Source organism: Drosophila gunungcola, unplaced genomic scaffold, assembly GCF_025200985.1.
Source record: "Drosophila gunungcola strain Sukarami unplaced genomic scaffold, Dgunungcola_SK_2 000001F, whole genome shotgun sequence".
Taxonomy (NCBI): domain Eukaryota; kingdom Metazoa; phylum Arthropoda; class Insecta; order Diptera; family Drosophilidae; genus Drosophila; species Drosophila gunungcola.
Genome location: NW_026453197.1, coordinates 13,695,603 through 13,721,891, shown reverse-complemented (window position 1 = coordinate 13,721,891; position 26,289 = coordinate 13,695,603). Strand labels below are relative to the sequence as shown.

The 26,289-nt window shown below is 39.2% G+C and overlaps 2 protein-coding genes across 3 annotated transcripts; one reads left to right on the top strand and one right to left on the bottom strand.

Annotated features, from left to right (window-relative positions):
- Positions 1-21,931: 21,931 nt before the first annotated feature.
- LOC128261426 (uncharacterized) lies at positions 21,932-23,823 on the bottom strand. 2 transcript variants are annotated; one of them, XM_052995120.1, is made up of 4 exons: positions 23,516-23,823; positions 22,820-23,248; positions 22,223-22,510; positions 21,932-22,124 (listed from the first exon to the last, which is right to left on the bottom strand). In XM_052995120.1, exons 1-4 carry the CDS (start codon positions 23,595-23,597, stop codon positions 21,973-21,975), a joined length of 951 nt encoding a protein of 316 aa, XP_052851080.1. In that variant the 5' UTR covers positions 23,598-23,823; the 3' UTR covers positions 21,932-21,972. The 2 variants fall into 2 exon arrangements, with proteins under 2 accessions (XP_052851080.1, XP_052851079.1); XM_052995119.1 differs by having other exon boundaries at positions 22,820-23,274; positions 23,516-23,822.
- Positions 23,824-24,144: 321 nt separating this feature from the next.
- LOC128261435 (uncharacterized) lies at positions 24,145-25,505 on the top strand. The gene is made up of 4 exons (XM_052995133.1): positions 24,145-24,384; positions 24,441-24,895; positions 24,958-25,245; positions 25,307-25,505. Exons 1-4 carry the CDS (start codon positions 24,272-24,274, stop codon positions 25,444-25,446), a joined length of 996 nt encoding a protein of 331 aa, XP_052851093.1. The 5' UTR covers positions 24,145-24,271; the 3' UTR covers positions 25,447-25,505.
- The last annotated feature ends 784 nt before the right edge of the window (positions 25,506-26,289 follow it).

Here is a 26,289-nt window from a genome sequence, read left to right as displayed (position 1 = left end):
ATTCGCTTGTAAATAACTTGGTCAAAGAGTTTGGCCAGCTTGCAAGCTGAAAGCGTACACAAGTAGGCTGTGGATGAGCGAAAGTGCTTTCAGGTAAGGTGCATTGTTTTGGGTGATACTTTGGATTAGCGTTTAGAGGGAGAAAACGTTTGATGTTAGAGACAGCCCTAAAAATTTTATGATGAGTTACCTTTCATTTACGTTTTGGAGTAACCTTAAATTAATTAAGAACAAATAGAAATCACTATAGTTTTAAAATCACTTAAAGTTGAGTCTAAAATAAATAATAATAAAACATTATTGTATTTTTTTAAATGACTTTTTATATGTTTTCGAAACTGCAGTGGTATTAAGGGTTAGTACAAAAACATAATTCCAATTCTTAACATTAACAATTTACCAAAATTAGCCACTCAAATGGCATCACAGCCACATCAAACCCATTTTTCACCAAATCAGAACGAAACGAGAGAACCGATTTGCATTTCAAATGAAACTGGTCATAGAACCATTTTGCAGTGGGAATTGCATTCAAGGCGGGTGGTGTGAAATTGCACCGCAACCAAGACTCTTACTCTCATTTAGCCCGTAAAAGCCTTGCCTTTGATATCCGAACCCTTTTTTCTTTTCCCTCGCTCTGCGTCTGCATAACTAATGATTGCAGCTGGTCCACCGGCACCATTCGCCTTCTAATTTGTATCCCAAAAGCATAATTCCAAATTTAAATTGCAGCAGCGTTAATGCAATTGCCCGAGTGCTTAGTTAAAAGCAAAACCAGCAGCATCATCAGCCCCAAATTCCATTCTACGAATTTTCAATTCAAAATTTCGCATAATTTTACCAAATGTTTATTTATGAAATTTTGTCGCGACAAACAAAATGATTGCTGAAGCCCCAGCCGGCAATGTTATCGCACCATTTTTGGCTATTAACGCCTAGAATTTGAGTGTCGGAGGTGTTCTAGCTGAAAGCAAATGCAAATGAACCAACTGTTTAAATATCAGATGGTAATTTCTGCCCAACTCTCCCAGCCAAGTTTGCTGTTGGCTAATTGAATTTCAACGAAATGTATTTTCGAAAATTTTGCCGAACACTTTTTGTGTCGAACTAAGAGAGGTTGAATCGTTTTAAAGTCAAAATACTTCTTGCTAATTAATTGAGTTATTTTCACAGCCCATTTTAATGCTGCAAACTCTGCATAAAAATTAATGCGTTTATATATATGCATGCGTTAAACGAAAAACGTTATATATTTGATCAAAAAATGTCAATTAAATGACACTTTAATATTAAATTCATAAACGGCAACATATCGTATGAGTGCGGGTGCGTGTGCGTGTGCCTTTGCATGTGTTTGTGGCATACATTGCCACATAAATTATTTAACATAAAATGGGGACGAGATGAAAGTTTTGCAATTTGCATGCCACGCCTTCCCACATACACACACCACCATCCGCCGCCCACAGTTCTATAGATGCGCATAAATATAATGAAATTAAATTAAATGCATACGTTGCGCATACGCCACGTTAACTGTTGCTTCTCGTAGCAACGGAGAGTTGGTAGTAAACGTGTTAACGACCTCCCTGGCAATAAGTTCCTGCCTGCTTGCCTTTTTGCCTTTGCCTTTGCTTTTGCCTTTTCGCATTTTTGGTTGCGTTGCAATTTCATAAAAATTAAATAGAAACACATTTCTGCGGCAAAAGGGAGTTGAGGATGTTGAACGGAAACGGGCGAAGCTGGGCGTAAGTCTGTAGCATGGGCGTGGCTGCAGCGTAGCTGCTCGCTGCCTGCCCGAAATTATGTACTTAATAACAGCTTCAACAACTTTGCTTTATGCGATGGCATTTATGAAAATGCAAAACCCCTTTTCAGCTGCTCTTTGTGCCGGAGCACTTGAAAAGTGCCAGTTTTCCATTGCACCCACGTGAGCCGTAGTCGGAGCTATACTCGGAGTCGGAGTCGTAGCCGTAGCTCCTCCATTTTTTACGGGGGGCTAGAGCGGAATAAGTTTAATGCATTGTGCCGCGTCGTTGAACGTGGGGGACCTGGTGGCATAGTACTGCATCACGTGGGGAGCTATACCTGCTCGTTATTGAAATTTAAGTGGCTCACTTGGCAGAAAGTTCAGGTCAGAAATTTAATCAATTCAAATACGCTTCTTGTTTTAAATTGAAAAATTGTATATTGGCAATTGTATAGCCTCAAACTTCATCCCGGTAGAATTAAATCATGATATTCCATAGTTTTAGTCAAAAAACTGCAATTTAAGCTCATGTTTTCGAGGTCGCCAATTTTATCATTTTTTATTAAAAGGTACCATCATCATTTTTATCGAAAATTTACCCCAAACAAAATTTTTGAGCTGTGAATGCCAGTTTGTTGGAAATTTTATGACGAGTTCAACGAGGCATGACATTCTAACATTAAACCATTATTTTTCATAGTTTTGATCCAAAAACTGCAATTTAAGCTCATATTTTTGAGGTCCCCGATTTTAGCATTTTTTATAAGGGGTACCATCATAATTTTTATCAAAAATTTACCCAAAACAAAATTTTTGAGCTGTGAATGCCAGTTTGTTGGAAATTTTATGACGAGTTCAACGAGGTATGACATTCTAAAATTAATCCATTATTTTCCATAGTTTTGATCCAAAAACTTAAATTTAAGCTCATATTTTTGAGGTCCCCGATTTTAGCATTTTTTATAAGGGGTACCATCATCATTTTTTTCGAAATTTGATCCAACCCAAAATTTTTGAGCTGTGAATGCCAATTTGTTGGAAATTTTATGACGAGTTCAACGAGGTATGACATTCTAAAATTAAACCTTTATTTTCCATAGTTTTGATCAAAAAACTGCAATTTTAACTCATATTTTCGAGGTCGCCGATTTTAGCATTTTTTATAAGGGGTACCATCATCATTTTTTTCGAAATTTGATCCAACCCAAAATTTTTGAACTGTGAATGCCAGTTTGTTGGAAATTTTATGACGAATTCAACGAGGTATGGCATTCTAACATTGAACCATTATATTCCATAGTTTCGATCAAAAAACTGCAATTTAAACTCATTTTTTAGAGGACGCCAATTTTAGCATTTTTTATAAATTTTTTTCGAAATTTGATCCAACCCAAAATTTTTGAGCTGTGAATGCCAAATTGTTGGAAATTTTATGACGAGTTCAACGAGGTATGACATTCTAAAATTAATCCATTATTTTCCATAGTTTTGATCCAAAAACTTAAATTTAAGCTCATATTTTTGAGGTCCCCGATTTTAGCATTTTTTATAAGGGGTACCATCATCATTTTTTTCGAAATTTGATCCAACCCAAAATTTTTGAACTGTGAATGCCAGTTTGTTGGAAATTTTATGACGAATTCAACGAGGTATGGCATTCTAACATTGAACCATTATATTCCATAGTTTTGATTAAAAAACTGCAATTTTAACTCATATTTTCGAGGTCGCCGATTTAAGCATTTTTTATAAGGGGTACCATCATCATTTTTATCGAAAATTTACCCAAAACAAAATTTTTGAGCTGTGAATGCCAGTTTGTTGGAAATTTTATGACGAGTTCAACGAGGTATGACATTCTAAAATTAATCCATTATTTTCCATAGTTTTGATCCAAAAACTTAAATTTAAGCTCATATTTTTGAGGTCCCCGATTTTAGCATTTTTTATAAGGGGTACCATCATCATTTTTTTCAAAATTTGATCCAACCCAAATTTTTGAGCTGTGAATGCCAATTTGTTGGAAATTTTATGACGAGTTCAACGAGGTATGACATTCTAAAATTAAACCTTTATTTTCCATAGTTTTGATCAAAAAACTGCAATTTTAACTCATATTTTCGAGGTCGCCGATTTTAGCATTTTTTATAAGGGGTACCATCATCATTTTTTTCGAAATTTGATCCAACCCAAAATTTTTGAACTGTGAATGCCAGTTTGTTGGAAATTTTATGACGAATTCAACGAGGTATGGCATTCTAACATTGAACCATTATATTCCATAGTTTCGATCAAAAAACTGCAATTTAAACTCATTTTTTAGAGGACGCCAATTTTAGCATTTTTTATAAATTTTTTTCGAAATTTGATCCAACCCAAAATTTTTGAGCTGTGAATGCCAAATTGTTGGAAATTTTATGACGAGTTCAACGAGGTATGACATTCTAAAATGAAACCTTTATTTTCCATAGTTTTGATCAAAAAACTGCAATTTTAACTCATATTTTCGAGGTCGCCGATTTTAGCATTTTTTATAAGGGGTACCATCATCATTTTTATCGAAATTTGATCCAACCCAAAATTTTTGAACTGTGAATGCCAGTTTGTTGGAAATTTTATGACGAATTCAACGAGGTATGGCATTCTAACATTGAACCATTATATTCCATAGTTTCGGTCAAAAAACTGCAATTTAAACTCATTTTTTAGAGGACGCCAATTTTAGCATTTTTTATAAGGGGTACCATCATCATTTTAATCGAAAATTTACCCAAAACAAAATTTTTGAGCTGTGAATGCCAGTTTGTTGGAAATTTTATGACGAGTTCAGCGAGGTATGACATTCTAACATTAAACCTTTATATTCCATAGTTTTGATCAATTTTAACTCATATTTTCGAGGTCGCCGATTTTAGCATTTTTTATAAGGGGTACCATCATCATTTTTATCGAAAATTTACCCAAAACAAAATTTTGAGCTGTGAATGCCAATTTGTTGGAAATTTTATGACGAGTTCAACGAGGTATGACATTCTAAAATTAAACCTTTATTTTCCATAGTTTTGATCAAAAAACTGCAATTTTAACTCATATTTTCGAGGTCGCCGATTTTAGCATTTTTTATAAGGGGTACCATCATCATTTTTTTCGAAATTTGATCCAACCCAAAATTTTTGAACTGTGAATGCCACTTTGTTGGAAATTTTATGACGAATTCAACGAGGTATGGCATTCTAACATTGAACCATTATATTCCATAGTTTTGATTAAAAAACTGCAATTTTAACTCATATATTCGAGGTCGCCGATTTAAGCATTTTTTATCGAAAATTTACCCAAAACAAAATTTTTGAGCTGTGAATGCCAGTTTGTTGGAAATTTTATGACGAGTTCAGCGAGGTATGACATTCTAACATTAAACCTTTATATTCCATAGTTTTGATCAATTTTAACTCATATTTTCGAGGTCGCCGATTTAAGCATTTTTTATAAGGGGTACCATCATCATTTTTATCGAAAATTTACCCAAAACAAAATTTTTGAGCTGTGAATGCCAATTTGTTGGAAATTTTATGACGAGTTCAACGAGGTAAGACATTCTAACATTAAACCTTTATTTTCCATAGTTTTGATCAATTTTAACTTATATTTTCGTGGTCGCCGATTTTAGCATTTTTTATAAGGGGTACCATCATCATTTTTATCGAAAATTTACCCAAAACAAAATTTTTGAGCTGTGAATGCCAATTTGTTGGAAATTTTATGACGAGTTCAACGAGGTATGACATTCTAACATTAAACCTTTATTTTCCATAGTTTTGATCAATTTTAACTCATATTTTCGAGGTCGCCGATTTTAGCATTTTTTATAAGGGGTACCATCATCATTTTTTTCGAAATTTGATCCAACCCAAAAGTTTTGAACTGTGAATGCCAGTTTGTTGGAAATTTTATGACGAATTCAACGAGGTATGGCATTCCAACATTGAACCATTATATTCTATAGTTTCGATCAAAAAACTGCAATTTAAACTCATTTTTTAGAGGACGCCGATTAAAGCATTTTTTATATGGGGGAACCATCATCATTTTTATCGAAAATTTACCCAAAACAAAATTTTAGCATTTTTTATAAGGGGTACCATCATCATTTTTTTCGAAATTTGATCCAACCCAAAAGTTTTGAACTGTGAATGCCAGTTTGTTGGAAATTTTATGACGAGTTCAACGAGGTATGACATTCTAACATTAAACCTTTATTTTCCATAGTTTTGATCAAAAAACTGCAATTTTAACTCATATTTTTGAGGTTTCCAATTTTAGCATTTTTAAAATAATGTTTTTATTAAAGCTGTGGATTTGATATTTATGTAAACCTTAGATCCTTTGTCGAACCAAATGTAAGTCTTAAATAATTATAAATTAATTATTACAGCTTACAAGTTACAAGTTTTTGAGTAACACATACCCCTTAAAGTAAACTGAAGATAATAGAATTTGAGCAATAAAATGAATTAACAAATCATTAGTTCAGTGCTTTTGGCAGACACTCCTTTATTAATGCGCTGACTACAACAGGGAATAGTTGTTCGGAATTTCTCCGGCTCTTGTATAATTAATATAAAATTACATTCTCAGCCAACATTCCGGCATGCATGTATAGTATGTATGGCCTCTAATGAGTTCAAAAGCCAAATGCTGTGAGTCGAGCCCAAAGGATTGCTGTGCAGCCTGCCTGCAAAGAATCCCCACATATGAAGACATTCATTTGCATTAATTGATGTCAAATTGTTTCGCCTGAATGCCAAGAACTCGATTGCGCAGACCCAAACTCCCATTCAGTGGAAAATGCGATTCTCCCCAGGCATTTAAGCCAAACGGCAGACCATGGTCAATTGTTCGGGACAAAAGGCGAATCGGGGGCATTTCCTCCCCCCCTCCCCCTCTTCCAAATTCGCTCACGTCCCGAAGCTCAATGGGCCGCAAACTCATTGGAAATTATTTGTACGTCAAATGGCCAGCCATTCGATTCCTCATCTGCTGGATCTGGATGCTAATGCCAGATGTTTGCCACATTAACTCGATTGGCCGGAGTCCAAGGCCCAATTGTCGGACGCATAATTACCAGGCGATGAACGTGAGTCCTGGGCCATGGAAACTAAACTAAAGACGAGACAATTTGCTCGAGGTTTACCCCTGAATGTCTTCATTTCCACAGTCCTTCCACAACCCTTCTTTTTGTGGCTCTCGATAGACGGAGGGCATGGGAGTGGGACAATCCAACGATTTCCTGCGGACTTCCGGCAGACAAATCCAGAGTTTGGTTCGTTGGCTGGGTTTTTCATGCTTGTTTCTGCCCAAAGTTTTTCGCATAGAACCCCATCCATCCATCTATCCATCTATCTATCCATCTAGTGTCTGGGTGGAATTTTCTTGTTTACGAGCAAATAGTTGTTGTTATTTTAAGTTTTATTTTGTTGTTCCATGGGGCTCTCGAGCAGCCATAAACTTTGAGGCACTCTCCTCGCACCAAAAGCGGAAATTAAGTTTTCAGTTGCTTCGTCTTGAACCCGCTTGTCGACTCGACTTCTTAGCCAGGGCGATAAGTGCGATTTTTGACGATTTCGTATCGTTCTGATGAAGGACCCGAACCGGGGCAAAGCAAAGCAACTTCTTCTCCTGGCCATTTCATGTGGCATTTATTGTGCAAACAACGCGGCAAAGAGGAAAAAGTTGTGGCCTGCTTGAGACATCAACTTGGTCATTCTCCATGCAGCTCCGATTGAGCTGCCCCATCAAGTCCAAGTCCGAGTCCTGCTCGTGCTTTTCTTTCTGCCAGAACATCTTTGTGTAACTTTAATGATTCGAGCGCACTGCGACTGAACTTGAAACTAACTTTGAAGTCCGCCACTACTCAGTGGCAACAGTAAACACAATTTGTAGTAGAGTTGTAGCGGCAAACTGCTCACTTGCCGACTTTTGAGCTGCCAACGGGCCAACAGGCCAACAGGCCTTTCACTGGCCAGTGGCTTGGCTCTTAATTAATCACAGCAAATCAAAGCACAAAGGTGTGCGTGTACTCGGCTGGAGTTGAATCTGATGAGCAGAAAGATAAAAATGCAGAATGCATGGCTTGCAAACCAGCACTGAGTGTTTTGCGATTCCCAGCTTAAAGGGCTTACAAAATTTTCAAGAAAAAAGTAGAAAAATTTAAGGTATTCGCACCCCCTGGAATTATTATATTAGATTTTATTATTTTTAACTTATATTTGGCATTGTTTTGTAAGGCGAATTTAAATATAAAACCTCACAAATATAAAACTTGTATTAAATAAAAGTAAATCAATTTAGTAGAATTAATTAATAGTACCAAAACAGGTAGATTAACTAAAGGTTTCATAGATGATCTGAGTTTGTCTGTAAAAATTTACTTTAAGAACCAAATAAAAACTGAAGAATCGTCCTGTTTTTATTTTGTCTCTTTAAGCTTGTCTCAACATCCGTAACTCATCGTCCAAGGACCTTTAATATACGATGAGAGCACTTCCTTCGTTTTGATTGTTGGCCATTTACATTTGCTTAATGTGGCTCGAATGCTGAATGGCGGCGCTAATGGAGTTACCAATGAGAATGCCAAATGAAGACCTTATCGCTTTGTGCGGAGGGTCGATGGTCGCGGGGCCAGCATCTGTCCATTAAAACGATGCCGGCGATGGGCCATTAATTACGCCATGCTCCGGTGGCCAGGGGAATCGGAGCCACCAGATCCGCCAGATCCTGGTTTTCCAGCACCCCCAGTTTGGTGGACCAGTTTCGGACGCAACCGGGGGGCACTACAAATTGGCCTCCCGGCTGTGGCGGCATTCCCATGTCTGCAATTGCATTAAATGCGCAAATATTTTTCCGTTTTCCAGCTGCCGATTTTTATTCAATTTAACAATTTTATTTGATTTGGCCGCCACCGCCTTTTTTGCATTTGTTTCAGCTGATACGGTTTTTTTTTTTGGTGCCACCATCGCGTCAGCAGTTTGTGTGATTTTCGGTGGAGATTGGGTATAGGGTTTTGGGTTTTTGGGAGAGACCGGTGGAACCGGCAAACGTTGTCAATGGCTACACGCGTGAACAAGAATTCGGTAGCTGATTTGTTGATAGACGGAATCTCCCCACTGTCACTGACGTTGCCGTCAGCTAGTCCACCCACAAGCACCCAACCACCCACCGCCCATTGTCAGCGCCATTTACACGCTTCAGTGGGCTCGGGAAAAGCAAGCCTAGAAAAGGAAAACTTTCACACAAAGCGGAAAATTCTATCTGCCAACGGGTCTGAGCATGCAAAAAGCAATGCGAACAGGAAACTAAATGCAGGACTACCGCCATGGACATGTGAATATTGGGGACAAGAACAGACGAGAAGCCTACCAAATTGGTTACGAAGTTATTATACCCATTTCTCAAACGAAGAATATTTATATCATCAAAAAATTACATTTTGTAGGAGCAATTTCTCCATTGAATTTTTTTATTAAAAAATACATATACATATTAAAAAAAATAAATATAAATTTAATTGAAATTTTCCTAATCCAGCTGTGAATTTGAAAAACTCACGATAAAAACCATATACTTTTCGAATTGAGGGAACCAAACAAAAAAATTGAACGCGGGCCGTGTAGATGGCAGGCAAATTGTCGTTCGTTACGTATTTTATGATATTTTTCCTTTGGCTCGCAGACAGATAGACTGACATACAGACCGCCGAATAGAAGAAGTGATTTTATTTTGCTGACTGTCGTCGTAACTGAAATTGCCTACTGCTAACTGCGGATGCTACTGTCGACGGCAGAAGTAAAATGCGGATGCCGCAAGCCCAGTGGGAAATTTGATGAAGCTAAGAAAAAAGTTCTGGAAGAAGAAAGTCACAGAGTTTTTCAAAACTTATATGTATTAACTCATTAGCTTTTCCGTTTTTCAACGATTTTAACTATCCCCTATAGAGAAAAATAAATTAAGACTATTTTTTATTTGGCTGTCGATCTCCATTAGGCCCCTTTATTTGTAAGGCTCAATGTTTTCCTTGTTCCTTTGTTTCTATTCACTGTTATTGACAAAACCACAAAGAAAACTAAAGGCAAATAATAATATAAGATTGGCATAAAACCTAGCAACAACTCAGAGATAAAAAAGGGGCAGGAAATATAATTTATGTTTTTGTCAATTTCTTAAGCTGGTCTGCATATCTGCCAAGATGCCAGGTCCGGAAACCCGGCGAGCCCAAGGATAAAAAAGGGAATCGAGGGGTCCAGGTCCATATATATAACTATGTCGCTTTTTGCATCAGCGCAAATTCAATTTGTTTTGGGCATATCAAAATGTTTTTCGTAGGGCTTTGTCGGGTTTTTGGTTATGTTTTTTTTTCGACGCTGGGCTTATTCGGTTGTGGGCTCGGGGTTTTTTCCTGGCATTGGTGTCCGTGTCCTAAACGGTCGAATTCAAATTGAATTTATTCGCAGCGAATTTTCATCGCACGCAAAGCAAAATGTGCACCATCCGTAGCCGAAAATGCTACGAAAATAATTCGGTTTGATTTTATTTGCATTGCTTTGATGGTTTTAAGCGGTGCACCGAAAGTTTTTGCATCTGTCCATTTGAATTAAATCATCAGTTGGTATTGCGACAGGATTGTTACGTTTGTGCAGGATTTATAATGCGCCTAATGTTGGGAAAATTTCAAATTTTCAGCACGAGCAGTTACATTTGATTGTACCTATATTTTGCGACTATTGAAATAATTAGATTAAAGCCGCTGCAAGTTTTAAAAATTTGTAAATAACGACCATAAACTGTTTCAATAATGTTTTCTTAACAAAAAGAAAGAAACGTGTTTAATTTGTTCTTGGCTTAGTTCTTTAAGAGTTTCATTTATCAAAAACTGCATATCTTTGGAGAAGTTGTTTCTAATTAAACAAGCACGCACTTAAATATTTTTTTAGTCGACATCTCGTAAACACTTCATCCATCAGTCAGGCACACATATCATATTTCAGAATAGAAAACCCCATGCAGTTGGGAACCCCTTCGCTGGGTGAACAGGCTTTGGCTCATGTCTTTATGGGCCATGAAAACAGACAGGAACATCTGCTGCTTCGCTCTAGGAGGAGAGCTGTAAAAACCTATTAGGAGTCTAAAAATTATTTACGATTTGCCGCCGCGTAATTTACGAGTCTGTCGAACCGGACCAGAAATGAACTCGCAACCGCTTCACGAACGTTTTATGGTGCGGCATTCAAAGTTAAACTACGCTCTCAAAAAAGACGCGGCTAATTGAAATATATTTTTATACGTTTATGTGCCGCAAGCACGTTGGCCGCTCAAGGATCAGCGGCAAGGACACTGAGGATTGGGTTGGGGGGTTCGGGTAATGTGTCACCAGAGGGTGACTAACGTTGAAAGTCCTCGCACTTGGGCTTGTTATTTTTTGTTACCTCACCATATGGCAGTTGAGTTTTACGATACTACGGCAACCCATTTGGCCACCCCCTTCGCTTCGCAAAAAAGTTGTCCTCTAATTTATGCGTCTCGTCCTTGCCCAATTTGTGAGGAAAGGAGGAAAAGCAACATCTCAAGTTTCTGCAAGTTTTTACTGCCCTGAAAGGGCTTCATTAACAGGATGCGCGTCAAAAAAGGACCTGTTTGGGGAAAAAAGATGGACGAGCTGGCAAGGAAAAACTAGCGTTTCCTCTAGCTCCCCTGCATATGAGCAACGACCCAATTTTATGATTAGTTGGACTGTCTTGCGGAGAAGTCTCGACCGTCATTTATTTCGAAAACCTTTTTGCATATTTCGCCATTTTGTAGCCGTCTGAATTTTACATTTCGAGTGTCCCTAGCCGGGACGAAGGCCATTAATCAAATCTACGACCATTTTTATGATGCATTTTTAATTCAATTTAGCTGGACTCAAAATCAGGGATGGGTGCGGACTCCGAAGGATCCCCGCTAATGGCTTCACAATGCGGCGCTGGAGGCGTGGCACTTAATCGAATTTACCATGTTGTTGACGCGAGCGAAAGTCCGCCGCGCTTTTACTTACTTTCTGTCAATATTTGATTTGGCCTTTCTCACATTTACAGAGGCGCCAGCGGCAACAGCAATTAAAGTTTGGACCGAGAAGGGCAGGGAGACTGCCTTTTGACGGCTCCCGTGATGGATTTTCAATGGAGCAGTAGGACAAACAGTTCCTCCTCTGCAGTTGTTGCCCCAGGTAAACTCAATTTTCACTCCAATTTCTCACAATTTGTGTGCGAAAAGAAAACAGTCATTTAATTTTAATTCCAATCGCTTTATAATACCATGGGGATATATGAGAAAAAACCCAACACAAAGTGTCCCCAGCAGCTCATTTGGCTGGGTTACACATGAGCCCGCCCCACGGAGCCCAGACAAAGCTGATTTTTCAGCCAAAACTCAATTTATTTTGGTAATAAGACAGCATAATGAGGGTCATTTGACATAAATGATGGTGCCCCAAGAAAAGGCACCAGGGGTCTGGTGGGAATATGTTTGAGAGTCCTTTAAGTTTCCTGTATTTGTCAGCTTAGATTGACAAATTTTTCATGTAACCACCCAAATCAATTTTCCCAGTATGGAAAGGTCACTGATATTAATGGAAAAGTGGTCGTTTATTTATTTATTTTGGTTTCTGCGATTGTATATGGGTCTTAAATAGGATTTGCATCGTTTTTAAAGAATTAAATTAAATAAATTAAATTATAGAACGGGAAAGATTTTCATCCACCTCCTGATGATTATTGATTTTTAAATACGACTCAGTCCACTTTAAGTTCGTAAAGTTAATGTTTGCCCTCCAAATATAATCAGCTACTTGAACAGATGTGCAGTCAAGCAAACGACCTCCCCAATCAGTCCATTTCGACTGAGAGGCCCTTTCTTCTTCTTTTGCTGCTGTAAAATATTACGCATACGCCACGCCCGCATGCCACGCCCAATCGTAGACAACGTCTATCATACCATTCGCCAATTTTCGTTCAAATAAAATCAGCGAAAAGGACGAAAAGAGGAGCCATTTTGTGGGTGGCTCGAAAGGAGGGTACAAAGAAAAACGGGCGAGAATTTCAACATCAATGGAAAATGCGCAATAAAAAGCGTCTATAAAAATCGGCTATGCCCACACAATATTGCAATACGGATGCCCGTAGACTACGTGGACCGTCATCGGGATCTGATACTCACTGTGGCCACGGATGATTTCATGGGGGAGAACAAAAAAACCGGAGCCGTAAATGGCGCACTTCGTTTAATTTTTAATTCCGTACGGCATTATCCTTGATTTATTTTATGGACGCCATCGTCAACGGTGTATATTCAACAATTATGATCCCGGGCAGTGGGTGCATTGGGCAAAAAATCACAGCAGCTGAGGCAAAAACTGAAGAGAAACAGGAACAAAAAGCACGTGTGTAATGAAAAGCCAACGCTTAAATCCGTGCTCCAGGCCATAGGGATCGTTAGCCATTTTAATTTTTTCCCCTTTTTTTGCCTTTCGTATTTGCTTATAGCGCATTTGTGGCCATGTCTGATTAACTGTAAATTCAATTTTTCCAACCGAATCTCTCCTTAATGGAAACGATTCGATTGGCAATTCACTATTACACTCCCTGGCACTGAGCTTTAATTTATTTTTTTATTTTAAAAAATTAACCAATTGATATTATGAGAAATATTAAAAGCAGACCAGCAGAAGTCGAAACTGGTAATATCATAAGTAAATTTGCGCAGCAAATTAACGCCAAATATTTATACATTGAACTCTGAATTTACCAAACTGCCACTGGCTATGGCCACTGATTGGCTCGGTTTTCTTGCTGAGCTGTAATATCATTAAGCGGAAAAAATAATACGGGTAAAGCGTTGGTTAAATTAATTGAAAGTAAGCACTTTTTTTTTTAATTTTAAAAGCAGCAGGCTCTTTAAGCTTTTCCCCTAACTTTGCCATCGTGAGAACCGCCGACTTAAGAGTTTCTAGCATCGTTAGCAGAAAACTTGTATAATTTCTTGGCGAAAAACTTTCACTGGCGCCGGCAATTTACCGTCAATTTACAAAATTCGATAAATTGGATGGCGTCACCTCAGTAGGGCAGCATCCTCAAATTCAACTCACTCCTGTTCAAATTGCCCCTTATCGATCCCAATTGCCGCAGGAAAGGGCCGCCAAGGTGAGCCCATGAAATTTCTGACTCGATAAGCGGCATGAAAAGCGAAGTGCCAAAGGATGGGGGAAAATTAAAATTTCCTCGCGTCGCCCCAGGATGCTTTGAAGTTCTGGCGAGGAATAGATAAGGCAGACAAAGGCTGCTGCTGCTGCCAACAATCCATTCGCGCCGATTACACAGCAACCGCAATTTCACAGCCCGGCAAAAAGGGGGAAAGCCAGAGAATGTCTTTTGTATGCGCAGTTGCATTTTAAAATTGTTCAATCATAATTAATGCAAGTTTGCAATTAAAAGCATTGCATTCAAATTATGTTGATGATGATGGCCGCCTGGCATGGTGCACGTGGTCGGGGGCGGCACATAACCGGACGCAGTCCATGCAAACGAGCCAGCTGTGAACAGAAGAGACATTCAGGGACCAGTGGCGTCGTAAAAAAGGACCCACGAGTGGGGAATCCTTGTATGCAGCAAATAAACCTATTATTTTAAGAAAAAAGCAACAAACTGAATAAAAAAAAATTAAAAAAGAAATATCCAATCTCTTCACATCCTTTTTTTAATCCCCAACTCTTACATCAAAAGTATTTTTATTATTTTATAAAGAATACTCCTTGGGCAATGTGTATGTCTATACGAATATAAATTAATTATGACAGGCAATTAAAGCTCTGACAAAGTAATTCCAATTAAAAGGGAATAAATAAAATTGAAAATTTGTTTCCCAAGTTGCAGAATTCTCCAGGACTCACCGCCCCTGGACTGTTGCATTATTGGCCGTGCGGTCGGATGCTGCGCCTTTTGTTCGCCTCTCTATATTGCATAGTATAGCAACTACGACGAGCCACTAGAGCAACAACAGGAACCACTACAACAACTGTATTGCATTTGCAGGAGCAATATGAGCCGACAGCATTTCCTTTTTATGATGGCCGCATTTTAATTGAAACTGTTTTTGCAAATTTATGAAGCGCATAACTTTAAATGGCACTAAAGTTAATTTCAATGCGGCTGCCTCAGACAAAAGGTCCGGCTACATATACATACATATACACTTGCATCTACACATATATACGTGCAAGGGCGGTGGCTGGGTAAAGTGGGCATGGCTGTGGCTTTCTCCCTTGCACACACAGATCCAAAATGAACAGTACGGGAAGTGTACTTACTGGCCGACAAAAGCTTAATGTTATGCATCAGAGCGCAGGAGACACGAAACCATGAGAAGTTCGTAGAAGGGCTCAATTCTGAGGTTGTGGCTTCGAAACGGTGTCAATATGCAATCAGAGTTCAGTGACCCAATCAGGGGCATTTGAGTAGTTAAAATAAATTGCCTGTAAGTGTCAGTGATCAGTGGTTCCAAAATGAATTAAAGGACTTAACAACTGCTGCATAATGGTAAACAGCGATGCGACAGGCACAATAATGAACAATATATAATGAGTGCCGACTATTATTGCGGCAAAAATTAATGAATTTAAATGCAATTTTTATCGATGTAAAATTCATAATTACGCTGCCATTGTCAATGCACTTATTGCCTTACTTCACAGCATGTCCGACAACACGACAACAACTACAAATTTATCAACAAATTATTTATGAAGTGTTTACAAAGTGCGGGGTGGTGGTGGCTGTTTGACTGGATGGCTGCATGGATGGATAAATGGATGGGCTGGTCCACTTCCTGTTGCCCAAACCACCTTCCACTCAATTAGCAATCCCATTTAAGCTCACTGACCCAGAAGAGCGAAATGCAACTGACAGTTGATAAGCAATATACACATAACATATATATATATATATATATAGCCATAGCTATCCCCATCGACTCCGCTTATCGCGCACAGCCACAGCAAATTGGCCTAAATGATAGCGCTTGTTGGCGGGAAACAGAAATCAATTCGAAATATTGAAAATTTCAAATGCCGCTTCATCAGCCGCAGAGGCACTTAGTCCGATCCACACAAATTTATAGCATCCGCCTACTGTGCCAAGCCCCCCGTCTAATTACCGTAATGAGTTTTGCGATTTGTGTATTTGCGGAATTTTCTTTTTTGTTCGCCAAACTGGGGGAACTGCAGAACTTATGTTCATGGTTCCAAATTTGAAATTTATGAGCCAACGCCAGCAAACTTTTTGCCCACCATCTACCATCTGCCAAAGAAGAGTGGATTCAGCTTCAGCCTCACAACTTTTACTTAATGGGAAAGTGAATATTAAATTGGCGACTGATGAGTAGACCTACGGTATCAGGGTTTGCTTCGCTTTAAAGTTTTTATTAGTTCAAAAAAATGTATACATAATACTAATTTAAAACGTCAGTATACAAAATTCGATTGCCCTTGAAAAAAAAATATTTAAATACTTATAAATTGAAATAACAGGCAATAAGGATATAGAGGGTAAACAACAGCTCATCAGAGCTCTCAAATCGAATCCTATTTTAATTAATCTCCTCTTAAGTTTGATTTACAGAGTGACTTGGAAACTTCAGACATTTCAACAGAGCCCTGCTCATGGGCAATTACAAGGGAAAGCCACAGCCAGTGGCAGAGCTACTTAATGGCCACCGGCCCTTCGTCGTCCAAACTATTTTCCAATTATGCACAGCTTCCGCCGCTGGACACACACCTTTGTCAAGGCCTCAATTTCACCGCCCTTTGGCTTATCGCAGTGCCCACATCAAAGTCGTGGGGTCTGTGGTCTGTCTAAAGTGTCAGCAGGATATCATCTCCAGCAGCGGTGGCTCCTCAAGTGCCATGGAATTGGAATTGGGATTGGGCGTGTGGATGGGTGGTTGGTCGTTGCGACATGGAAGGGGCTTATAATGCGTGTCGATAATATTGACAGGGTGTAACTTTGATTGCCACGCCCACTCGCCCAATCAAGAGTACCTGTGGAAGCTGTCGTGTGACTAATTGCCGTTTAACGACCAATCTGTCCAAGAAGTTTTGATCTGTAGCTGGACATTTGGGCAATTTGCAAGCACATAATAATTGCCATTTTTGATGAGATGCTATATAAGACCTAAAAAGTATCCTTGCTGTAAACTTTGAGATTGTAAAAGTATAACTTAAAAGTAATTGCCAATTTAGTTTGGCGGGGCTTTACCCTAAAACTGAGTGGAAATGTTATGGAAAAATCCTGGCATTTAAGCTTGCATGTTAGGTTAACATTGTTAAAACCAACTTGAGAACAACGCGCCTTAAAGCAACCTTCGTTGCTGGCCCGCCCTGCTCCAAGTGGGATTAGGACTTGTTGTCTGCGAACCCCCAGTGCATTTTGCTGGAAATAAAATGCACAGACACCAAATTAATTTCCTGTGGCTAGCACCAGTGGGGAAAGGCCACAATGGTCGGACAACACTGCGTATGTGTAATGCGTCTCTTGTTGCTCGCTCACCTAGGCCATGGTGAACAATATACAGCAGTGGCGTAATTAAATTCACCCATTGTTGGATCTTGGAGATAGAGCACTGGCCGTAGTCCGGACTGAGCCGAACTAAGCCGATTGGGTGGTGGCTGTCTTAGGCGACTGCAACATGGCGTATACGCAACGAGTGACTAAAATAATAGCATTAGCCGCCGCAGTAGCTGATTTTTATGCAACATTTTAATTAACTGCAAAGTCGTTGCCAAGATAAGGCCACTGCAATATTAAGGTCTTGCCTTCACGAGGGTTTCCATTAGCCACGAAAGTGGTTCAACCCGCCTTTATGCCAGCAATTGACAAACTTATTAAAAGTTTAACTTTATTCCACTGTTGGCAATACATCAATACATCATCCGAAACATGGTTCATTTGCTTGGGCGAAAGGAAAACTGCGAAAAGTCACAGCACATTAACTTGAACTATGACAAACTTTTGACTTTGACAAAGATGCCAGCAACCGAAAATCCACCCGGCATCGCATCATCTTTCTTGGGGAAGAGCCCGAAAAGAGCAGAGCTGTTCCGCAGGCGAGACTTTGCCAGCCAAAGTTTTTCAAAGCTATTTTTGACTGCGGTCAACTAAACACACACAAAGTATACGGACCCAAAAGGGCCAGGGGTGGGCAAACCCCAAACAAAACTGTCGCCAAAGACGAACTTCATCTTGATGCGGTCGGATTCAATTAGATGTTGCCAGACCGAAACCGAAAAGGAAACCTTAACCGAGACCAAGCCTCGATTCACATTTTGAAGTTATTCTTGGGCGGCAGGAAGATTGCGACTGAAGAAAAACCCACGAATACCCTTGTATGTTTATCGTGACAGTTGAGTTAATAAAAAAAAGTTTCAGATTAAGGTCGCCTTGAGAAATGTTACTTAAACAATATTTTTGTTATATATTAAATATTAGTTATTGCAATTAGATTTTTAAGTAATTGTCACTATAATAAACTTAAAGATCATACCATTGAACTAAGCATACCTTTGCATAAACAAATAAAGTGTATATTTATAATTTTTCATAAATATTTTAAATTTTTAACGTGCTTAAAATTACAATTAACAAATAACAGGATATTTAAAAAAGTAAATTGTTATATTTTCTAACCTTTCTGTTGATCTGTTAAATTGTTTTAGTAAAAATGTTAAATTTATGTCAGAGATCTTTTTTAAAATTTTAAAAATCAATAGCAATTAACAGTATATGTTTAAAAGTAAATTTAAAATATATTTTCAAACTTTCTTTAGTAGAAACCAAAAGTTCTTAAACATATCTTTCTTTTATGAAAGATAGACTTTTTGTTATTATTTATTTACCCAAGTTAGAGTATATGGCAGCACGTAGTTCATAAAAGTCAAGTCCACGTAGTTTGATTAGAAGGCGTTTCTAGCTCTGTGAACCGGGACGGCTGACTTAGACATCGGTCAGTTTAGTGTAGGAAGAAGGAAAAAACGCCCAAATTACATCCTGGGCTGTGTGGCGACGGCTACTGTGCATTTTACATTTTGCATTTTGCATTTTGCCCATTTGCATTTGCGTGGCCGGTGCGGTGCCATGAAAACTGGCCGGAGGCGACGTCATCGTCATCGACATCGACATCGCCTTCGTGGCGCATTATTAAAGATGTATGGCTTGAAATATTCAATCAAGTTGGCGGAGGGCGGAAGGGGTTGTGGCGGGGGCGGATATAGAGCCACAAAATTGGCAGCGCCATCGTCGGTGTGTTGATTTATGCAACATTGACGTTGACGCTGCAAAGTCACATTTGGTTGTTGGTCGAGAGCTGTTTTGGGCCGGGCTTTAACTCTCCTAGTCGGGTTGGGCTTGGTCCGGTCTGCTTTGGTCTGGGTTTGGGCCACATAAGCAAATATTTTGTGGCTACCATGCTTGCTGCTATATTGTGTATGGCGCATACACACATGTGTCTATACGTCCTGCAGGCATTCAATTATATTGCATGTTGTATGTTGTTTGTGGGCTGGCTCACAGGAGCCCAAGTCGAATGGCTATTTTCAGTCTCGCGCCACAAGGAGAAGGACTGGACCTGGACCCAAAGACTTTCCCAATGTCACCATGTGCCTATGTGTGTGCCAGTTAATTTGTTATTCAAATTTGTGTGTTATATATTGTTATTACAATGAAAATTGTTGCTGCCCCTGTTGAACTGGTCAGGAGTTTAGTTTACTTGTTCTGGCCTACGGGCACTGTAAAGGTTGCACCGACTTGGCGTCCAGGGTCAATAGTTTCGGTTGGCATTGCGGTGGCCCCTCTTTTATGATCATCGATTTGATGGTTTCCGAGCTGAATTATTTATTATCTTAAACTAGCCTTTCTTTTATTAAAGTGAGTCTTTTGATCTGGTAGTACTTGGGTCTTAAATATAAATGTTTTATGTCTTATGAATGGACTTCGAAATAAACAAATATTAGAAGTAAGCTTTATCGCTAGAAGTCAAATGTTTAGAATATGGTTTTATATGGTTTTTTACAAATATTAAACACGAAAAAGTAAAGCAAAACATTTTATTACTATGAGTTTGTCTTTTAATTTTATTTATATTTGTTGATATTGCTTACATTACTATTAGCAAGATTATTATGTTTACCTTTTTTTATTTACATTAATAATTTCTCATTAGCAAACAAATAGTATATTTAAAAATAATTTACGCATAAATTTACCCAGAGTCTAATAACATATAGTACAATTTATTTTTGACTTTGTTTGCAGATTACTAAGTAACATTCATATGTTTTTTAATGATTTGTTTGAAAATCATTATTCCATCGCATTAATCTTTGAATATTCTCCAAAAATGCTTATCTTAATTTATTTGTCATGCATTAAAGCAACAATTAAACCCATTAATTAGCTCCTCGGTCAAGTGGAGCCCCGGCTCCCCATTGTCCCATTCATTCACCTTGACACCTGGGTAAAAAACCCGACCCGAGGGGAAACCCTAGAAAAGTTTAAGGGCCAACAACTATCAAGGATTAAGGCTTTACCGTCTGGTCAAGCGTCTGGCGGGTTTCTCCTGCTTCGGACCTGATTCATAGGGTTTGGTATTGGGTCTGTTGGTTGTCTAGTCCGGTAGACCCCGGGGGGAATAGGAATATGCGACGGCTAAGCGGATTAATTCACTGACGTGCTGCTCAATGGGGAAACGGGTAAGGCAAATTGAAAAATAGAAAAAAAGAAAGAAATAGAAACGAGCAACGTGCAACGAAATCCAATCATAATTATAGAGTCCAACGCCTCGAGTCGATGAAATTTACACAACAAAAGGTGTCCGCGACATTTTCAGCTGTCAGCATTAATTAAAATGTTTCCATACATCAACTGCGGCCGAGTTCTTACACTTTTTCGGTACCCCAATCGAAAGACCAGCCAGAGCGGAAATGTCTTTGGAGAACGGGTATCCGAAACACGACTAGAAGCATAAAGATGTCAAAGACCCACGGAGTTGGGGCCCAAAAAATATCTTCCAGATCGCATGTTTCTGGAAAACTTACAATTTATTTCTGGCCGCAGGGCATTTATCAATCCGATAATTTGTGGTGTTGAGTTTTTGCCTCTTAAATTGAGCTTGTTAATATTTGCAACTCACAACATTATTTTAAAAGCTATTAAAAGTACTCTTATGTTTTTGTTGCTTGTGTTTAATTTAAATGCTCCTAAAAAAAAACCTGTGCTATAAATATTTGTCATACATTTTAACATATTTGATTTAAACACGTGCTGACTGCATTCGGGCATTAAAGTTGCATTTCTGCCAAAGTGTTAAACTGTAGCTCTTCTTGTGCATTTGTTCACAGAGTGGAGGTCGTTGTGTCAAGAGTTGGACAGGTTAAACGACGAGTCGAGACTCCTGTCAATAAATAATTGAAAATCAGAGCCGTCGGCAGAATCGTTGACCAGTGTTTTTTTTTGTCAACGTTCCTTTTCGGTGGTAATTAAAAAAGTTTTTGCCAACTGAAAAATAGAAAGAAATTGCCAATTGACCAGGGCGTTCTATTTTTTTTTTTTTTTTTGGACCGGCTAATTGTCATGCAGCGAACAGAGAACGAGGAACATTTTCCCGGGCTGACGTAATTAAAAAGCCGTCAAGCGAAGTTGGCGCAGTTAGCGCTAAATGTCCAATTGATGCACAGACTCTGGTGCTTAAGCACTTCTCTCTCATCCCGCCAGCAGCTCTCTAATTAAATAAGCCAGTGTCACATTTGTCTTGAGTGTCCGACAATTTGGTGACTTATGATGACTGCAGAGCCAGGACGGATCCACTTTTGGACCCTGCACGCGGACCAAAGCATTGAGCAAGATTTATGAGGTAAAAGCAATTAGAAAGTGGCATTAACAACCGAATGCAGAGCGTAGACCAATTAATAACTGCTACAAGCTGCAGAAGCAGCAATAACAAAATAAAAATAACAAAAAAAAATATAAAAATGTTAGCTTAACTAAAAACAGAATACTTAATTTAAATTTAAATTTTTTGAATATTTTTATTGGTGTAAATTGTTTGTAAGCTTTCATTTAAATACTTTGAATTTTTTCACAGGACTAGCAGAAGGTTACATCTCTAACTTCTTCCAATTTTACTGCGGGATCGGATGATTCGACCTCCTTCAGAACACCAGTCAATATCTCCACTTCGTTTTTAATGGAATCCAACAGTTTTACCAAGTCACCGCGAGCAGAAGACGAAGGTATATCTTTGGAAAATAAACTAAATTAGTATAAATCATTGATAAAAAAAAACTCAAAAATACTTATTAATTTTTTAAGTAAATCAAATAATTTTGGTACCCACCTCGACGACGACAAAGAATGCGGTGAAGGTTGGTAATCGCATCTATTGTACGTTCCTTGTCCATATAAGAGTTGTTTATTGCATCCTTGGTGCTCGCTAGGATCTTCTCCCACCTGAGACACTGAACCCTGGACTCGTTGTAGGATCGTTCAAGCCTGGCTAGATCATTTTTGAGACCTAAAACAGTCAAAGCCGCTTCATTGGTAATCTGTACCATACGCTGCCGCATACTCTCAATCTCAAGCAGTTTTTGATGCTCCAGCTTGTTGATCTCCACTTGAGCCAGCACTATATTGAAAATAGTTCAGAGGAACATGATTACATATTGTAAAATTATAATTTATTTATATTATAAAATAATTGGACAACTTTATTATGGATAACTATTTCTGATAAGCGCTAGTTCATGTTTAAATAATAGAAAACTTTTTGCGTATAGAACTTATATTAATAACCTAAAAGACCTGGCTTTTTAATAATAATAATAATAATACCCCTTGTTTTTTTTTAGTTAAGGAACAACATCCTAATTGTTGTTAATTACGAAACCAGTTGATTTCTGATCATTAAGTCTTTAATACTAGAAATATAGCTTACTAAGTGCATCACAGCGGTCTATGCAGTCCTTGGGGGACACGAATATGCTGGATACCTTCACCACCTCGTCGAGCACCTTCTCGTAGGGCTGGAACTCTTGGACGGTGGCCTTGAGAGCCTCACGAAAGGCCTTCAGCTCGCCGATCTCCTCCTTGAAGCTCTCAATGCCCTCGCCGAGTTCCTTGTGGTAGAGGGTCTCTCCTTGGGCGGTCTTCTCGGCCGCTCGCTTCTTTTCCGCGCAGTCCTTGATGAAGCTGTTCACCTCGATGAAGCGCCGCCTCAGCCGCTCCTGGATCTTGTACATGTTCCGCACCCTGGTAGAGTTCACCTTCGACTGCCGCTTGGCGCTGGTTAGCATCTCTTCCTGCAACTTGAGCATAGCCTCATGTTCACGAAGATTGTTCACGAAAATCAACTCGATGGAGTCGCCTGCGGAGTCCGAGTTGGGCGGTATACTAAATAAAAAAGATTTTGGAACTATTTAACTCATGCAAGTAAAACTGCCATTCAAGCCATAATTATATAAAATGTTTAAGATAATTAATCCAATTACTTAAATCAGTCCTCAATTGTTTTATAAAATCTTTAGTTATTTTTAAATTATCTTTTGACGATGACCATTTTATTCGCTATGTTTGACCAAGACAATCCTAAGCTTGGACACTTTTCTTTCAGTGCACGAACAAAGTTACTCACACAAAGAATTTGTTCTGCTGCTTCGAACTGATATAGTCGCCCACCGCATCCTCGGGCCGCAGGTCCAGATTTCCCAGGACATCGAGCTTCTTGGTGGGCTTCACACGTGGCATCTTGGATCCCTTGACCGGAAACAAAAGCTTGGAGTGTAAGTTTGGCTTAGTTTTTTTTTTCTTTTTGTTTTTTTTTTTGCTTTGGTTACCGCGGAACTGCGGAGTGTGCTTTTTGTAGCTGTGTGTGCTTTGTTTACTTTTCGTATTGGGTTATTGTTTTGTAATAACAATTAACAAGACCTACTTGGAACATGATTTTTATTTGGGTGACATAAAAGAAACAATGGTTGCCAGGAGGTTTTCTGGTAACCTTGGCAATGGTTTTATAAGTAGGGGAAAACCAAAAGAAATATGTTTATTTGTTGCGAGGGTAACTGTTAACTGCATTAAATATATCGATAATTTTTGTAAGTTATTAAATTAAAAATCAGTTTTTAACTTAAATTTAAGTCTCAATTAGAAAGTTATGTGTTCATTAGTTAAGCAATAGTTGAAGCCTTTTTCATTTTTATTTGTTATTTTCTTTTTGGAAGCGGTCTTGCATTCCTAGAATAAAATTTAAAAACTTTAAATCATTTACTTTGCTGCCTGCTCTCAGACATCCAGTTTAACTCTGAATCAATTCGACACAACATTGCCTAACATATACTCATAAATATTTACCCAGAAATATTTTAAAAAGATTTATTTAAAAAAAACAAAGATGCCGCGACGCAAGCCAACCATAAAGACCGATGTGATCGGCGACTTGGACCTCAACCCAGAGGTGGCCATCGATGACTATCGCGTTTCCCGCCAGCAGGATCAGTTTTTCGTGTAAGCGAAGTGAAGGTCATAAAATCAGTCAAATTGATTAAATCGGTATGCAACAGAAAACCACCCAATTGGGATTCGGCTGGGGACACCATCGAAATGCTGTACATAGCCAATCTGCGGGAGTACGATGCCATGAAGGATGTCCAGAGAACGCTGCTGAAGGATGCTAAACGCCAGACGGCGTTGAATGTGCAGCGCATCCGTAAGATGTACAAAATCCAGGAGCGCCTGCGCAAACGCTTCGTCGAAGTGAATGGTTTTATCAAGGACTGTGCGGACAAGAAGCGCAGTGCCGACAAGTCCATTCGCGAGGAGTCCGTGCTCCACGAGGAGGTCATCAGGGAGATAGAAGGCTTCAAGACCGCCATTGCCGAGCTGGGCACTTTTCGCACCGCCCTCAAGGCCACAGTGGCCCAGTTTCAGCCCTACGAGAGGGTTCTGGAGGAGGTGGTCAGGGTGTCCGATATCTTTGTCTCGCCCAAGGACTGCATTGACCGCTGCGATGCTTTGAGTGGGTTTCCCATATATTTTCTTTTGATTTTTATAGGCCTACTAATGACCTCCTATTTGCAGTGCTCGCCCAGGTGGAGATTAATCAACTCGAGAGTCAGAAGCTCAACGAGATCGAGGAGATGCGCCAACGTATGGTTCAGGTCACCAGCGAGGCGGCTCTAACTGTTCTGGGTCTCAAAAACGATCTGGCCCGGTTGGACCGATCGTATGTCAGTTCGCGAGCCACTTGCCTCAAGTGGGAGAAGATATTGAGCACCTGCAAGGACACCACCTCGAACTACAATCTCGACAAGGAGCGTATGTTCGATGGTATCCAGGTCCTGTACCGCCTACTTTGCAAGCGCCGCGGTGAGACCTGAAAGTCCTTTCATTCCATTCATACTCGATCCTTAGACCCTCTTTTCCACAGACATTGTGCCCAGCTTTCACAGCTATGAGATCGATCACATCCTGAGCTTCGTCATGCGCGAAATCAGTCTGCTATCGTCGGTACTCCAGGAACTGGAGGCCACCAAAGGCGATAAAGTCGGGGCAGGACGATTGTGCTAACTGAAATTGAGATAATTTTTTTTAGGAATGTATGAATAAAATGTTTTAGATGCCTTTAATCATGAACTAAGGTTTTGTAATCATAAATTTTAATTAACTACAAGGATCTAAAATATAAAAAATACTAAGAGCATTTAAAACACCTTAAGCTTGAAAGCGACTTAAAAAGGTTTTAAAAACTCAAACCTCAAAACGGAATAATAAAAGAATAAAATGTACGACTTGATTTATGGGTTCCAAGTCGTATGGATTTTTATCAGGAGCCCAGGAGTACCCACAATCGCTTTGGGTGGCTTCATGGCCAACAACTTTAATGGGCTCAAGCACCTTCTGCTTTATGGCTGCCATAACAATTGTCTAACCCTAAAACCTTGCCAGCCACCCAACCAAAAAAAAAAAATAAGAAAACCCACAACATTCGGATGAGCTTTGTTGTTGCCTAAGCCCAAAAGAAAATCAAATGAAATTCGATAAAAAGGTAATGCATTTGAAGGCAGAGATACTGGGCTGGGGCTGGGAAACTTTCAAGTGGCACTCGAACTTCAAATCAGGGGAGGGAACAAACCGATGGGCAGGAAAATAAAGTTGGCAAATCGAATCTGCGACATCTTTCCATTCAATTGCCAATTGGATTCTATGGCCCAGGGATAATCTAACTTAAGCACAGATAATTCTTTTATGCGAACATTTTGATTTCTGTCCTCGCATTTACAACAACGTTGGTCGAATGGAACTAGCAACTAATTTTGTACCAAAGAACCGTTGCCACGCCCCCGCCTCTGCCCCCATGTACGCCCACACCGGATACGAAGCGAAGGCGTGGCACTTGTCTCTTATTCAATT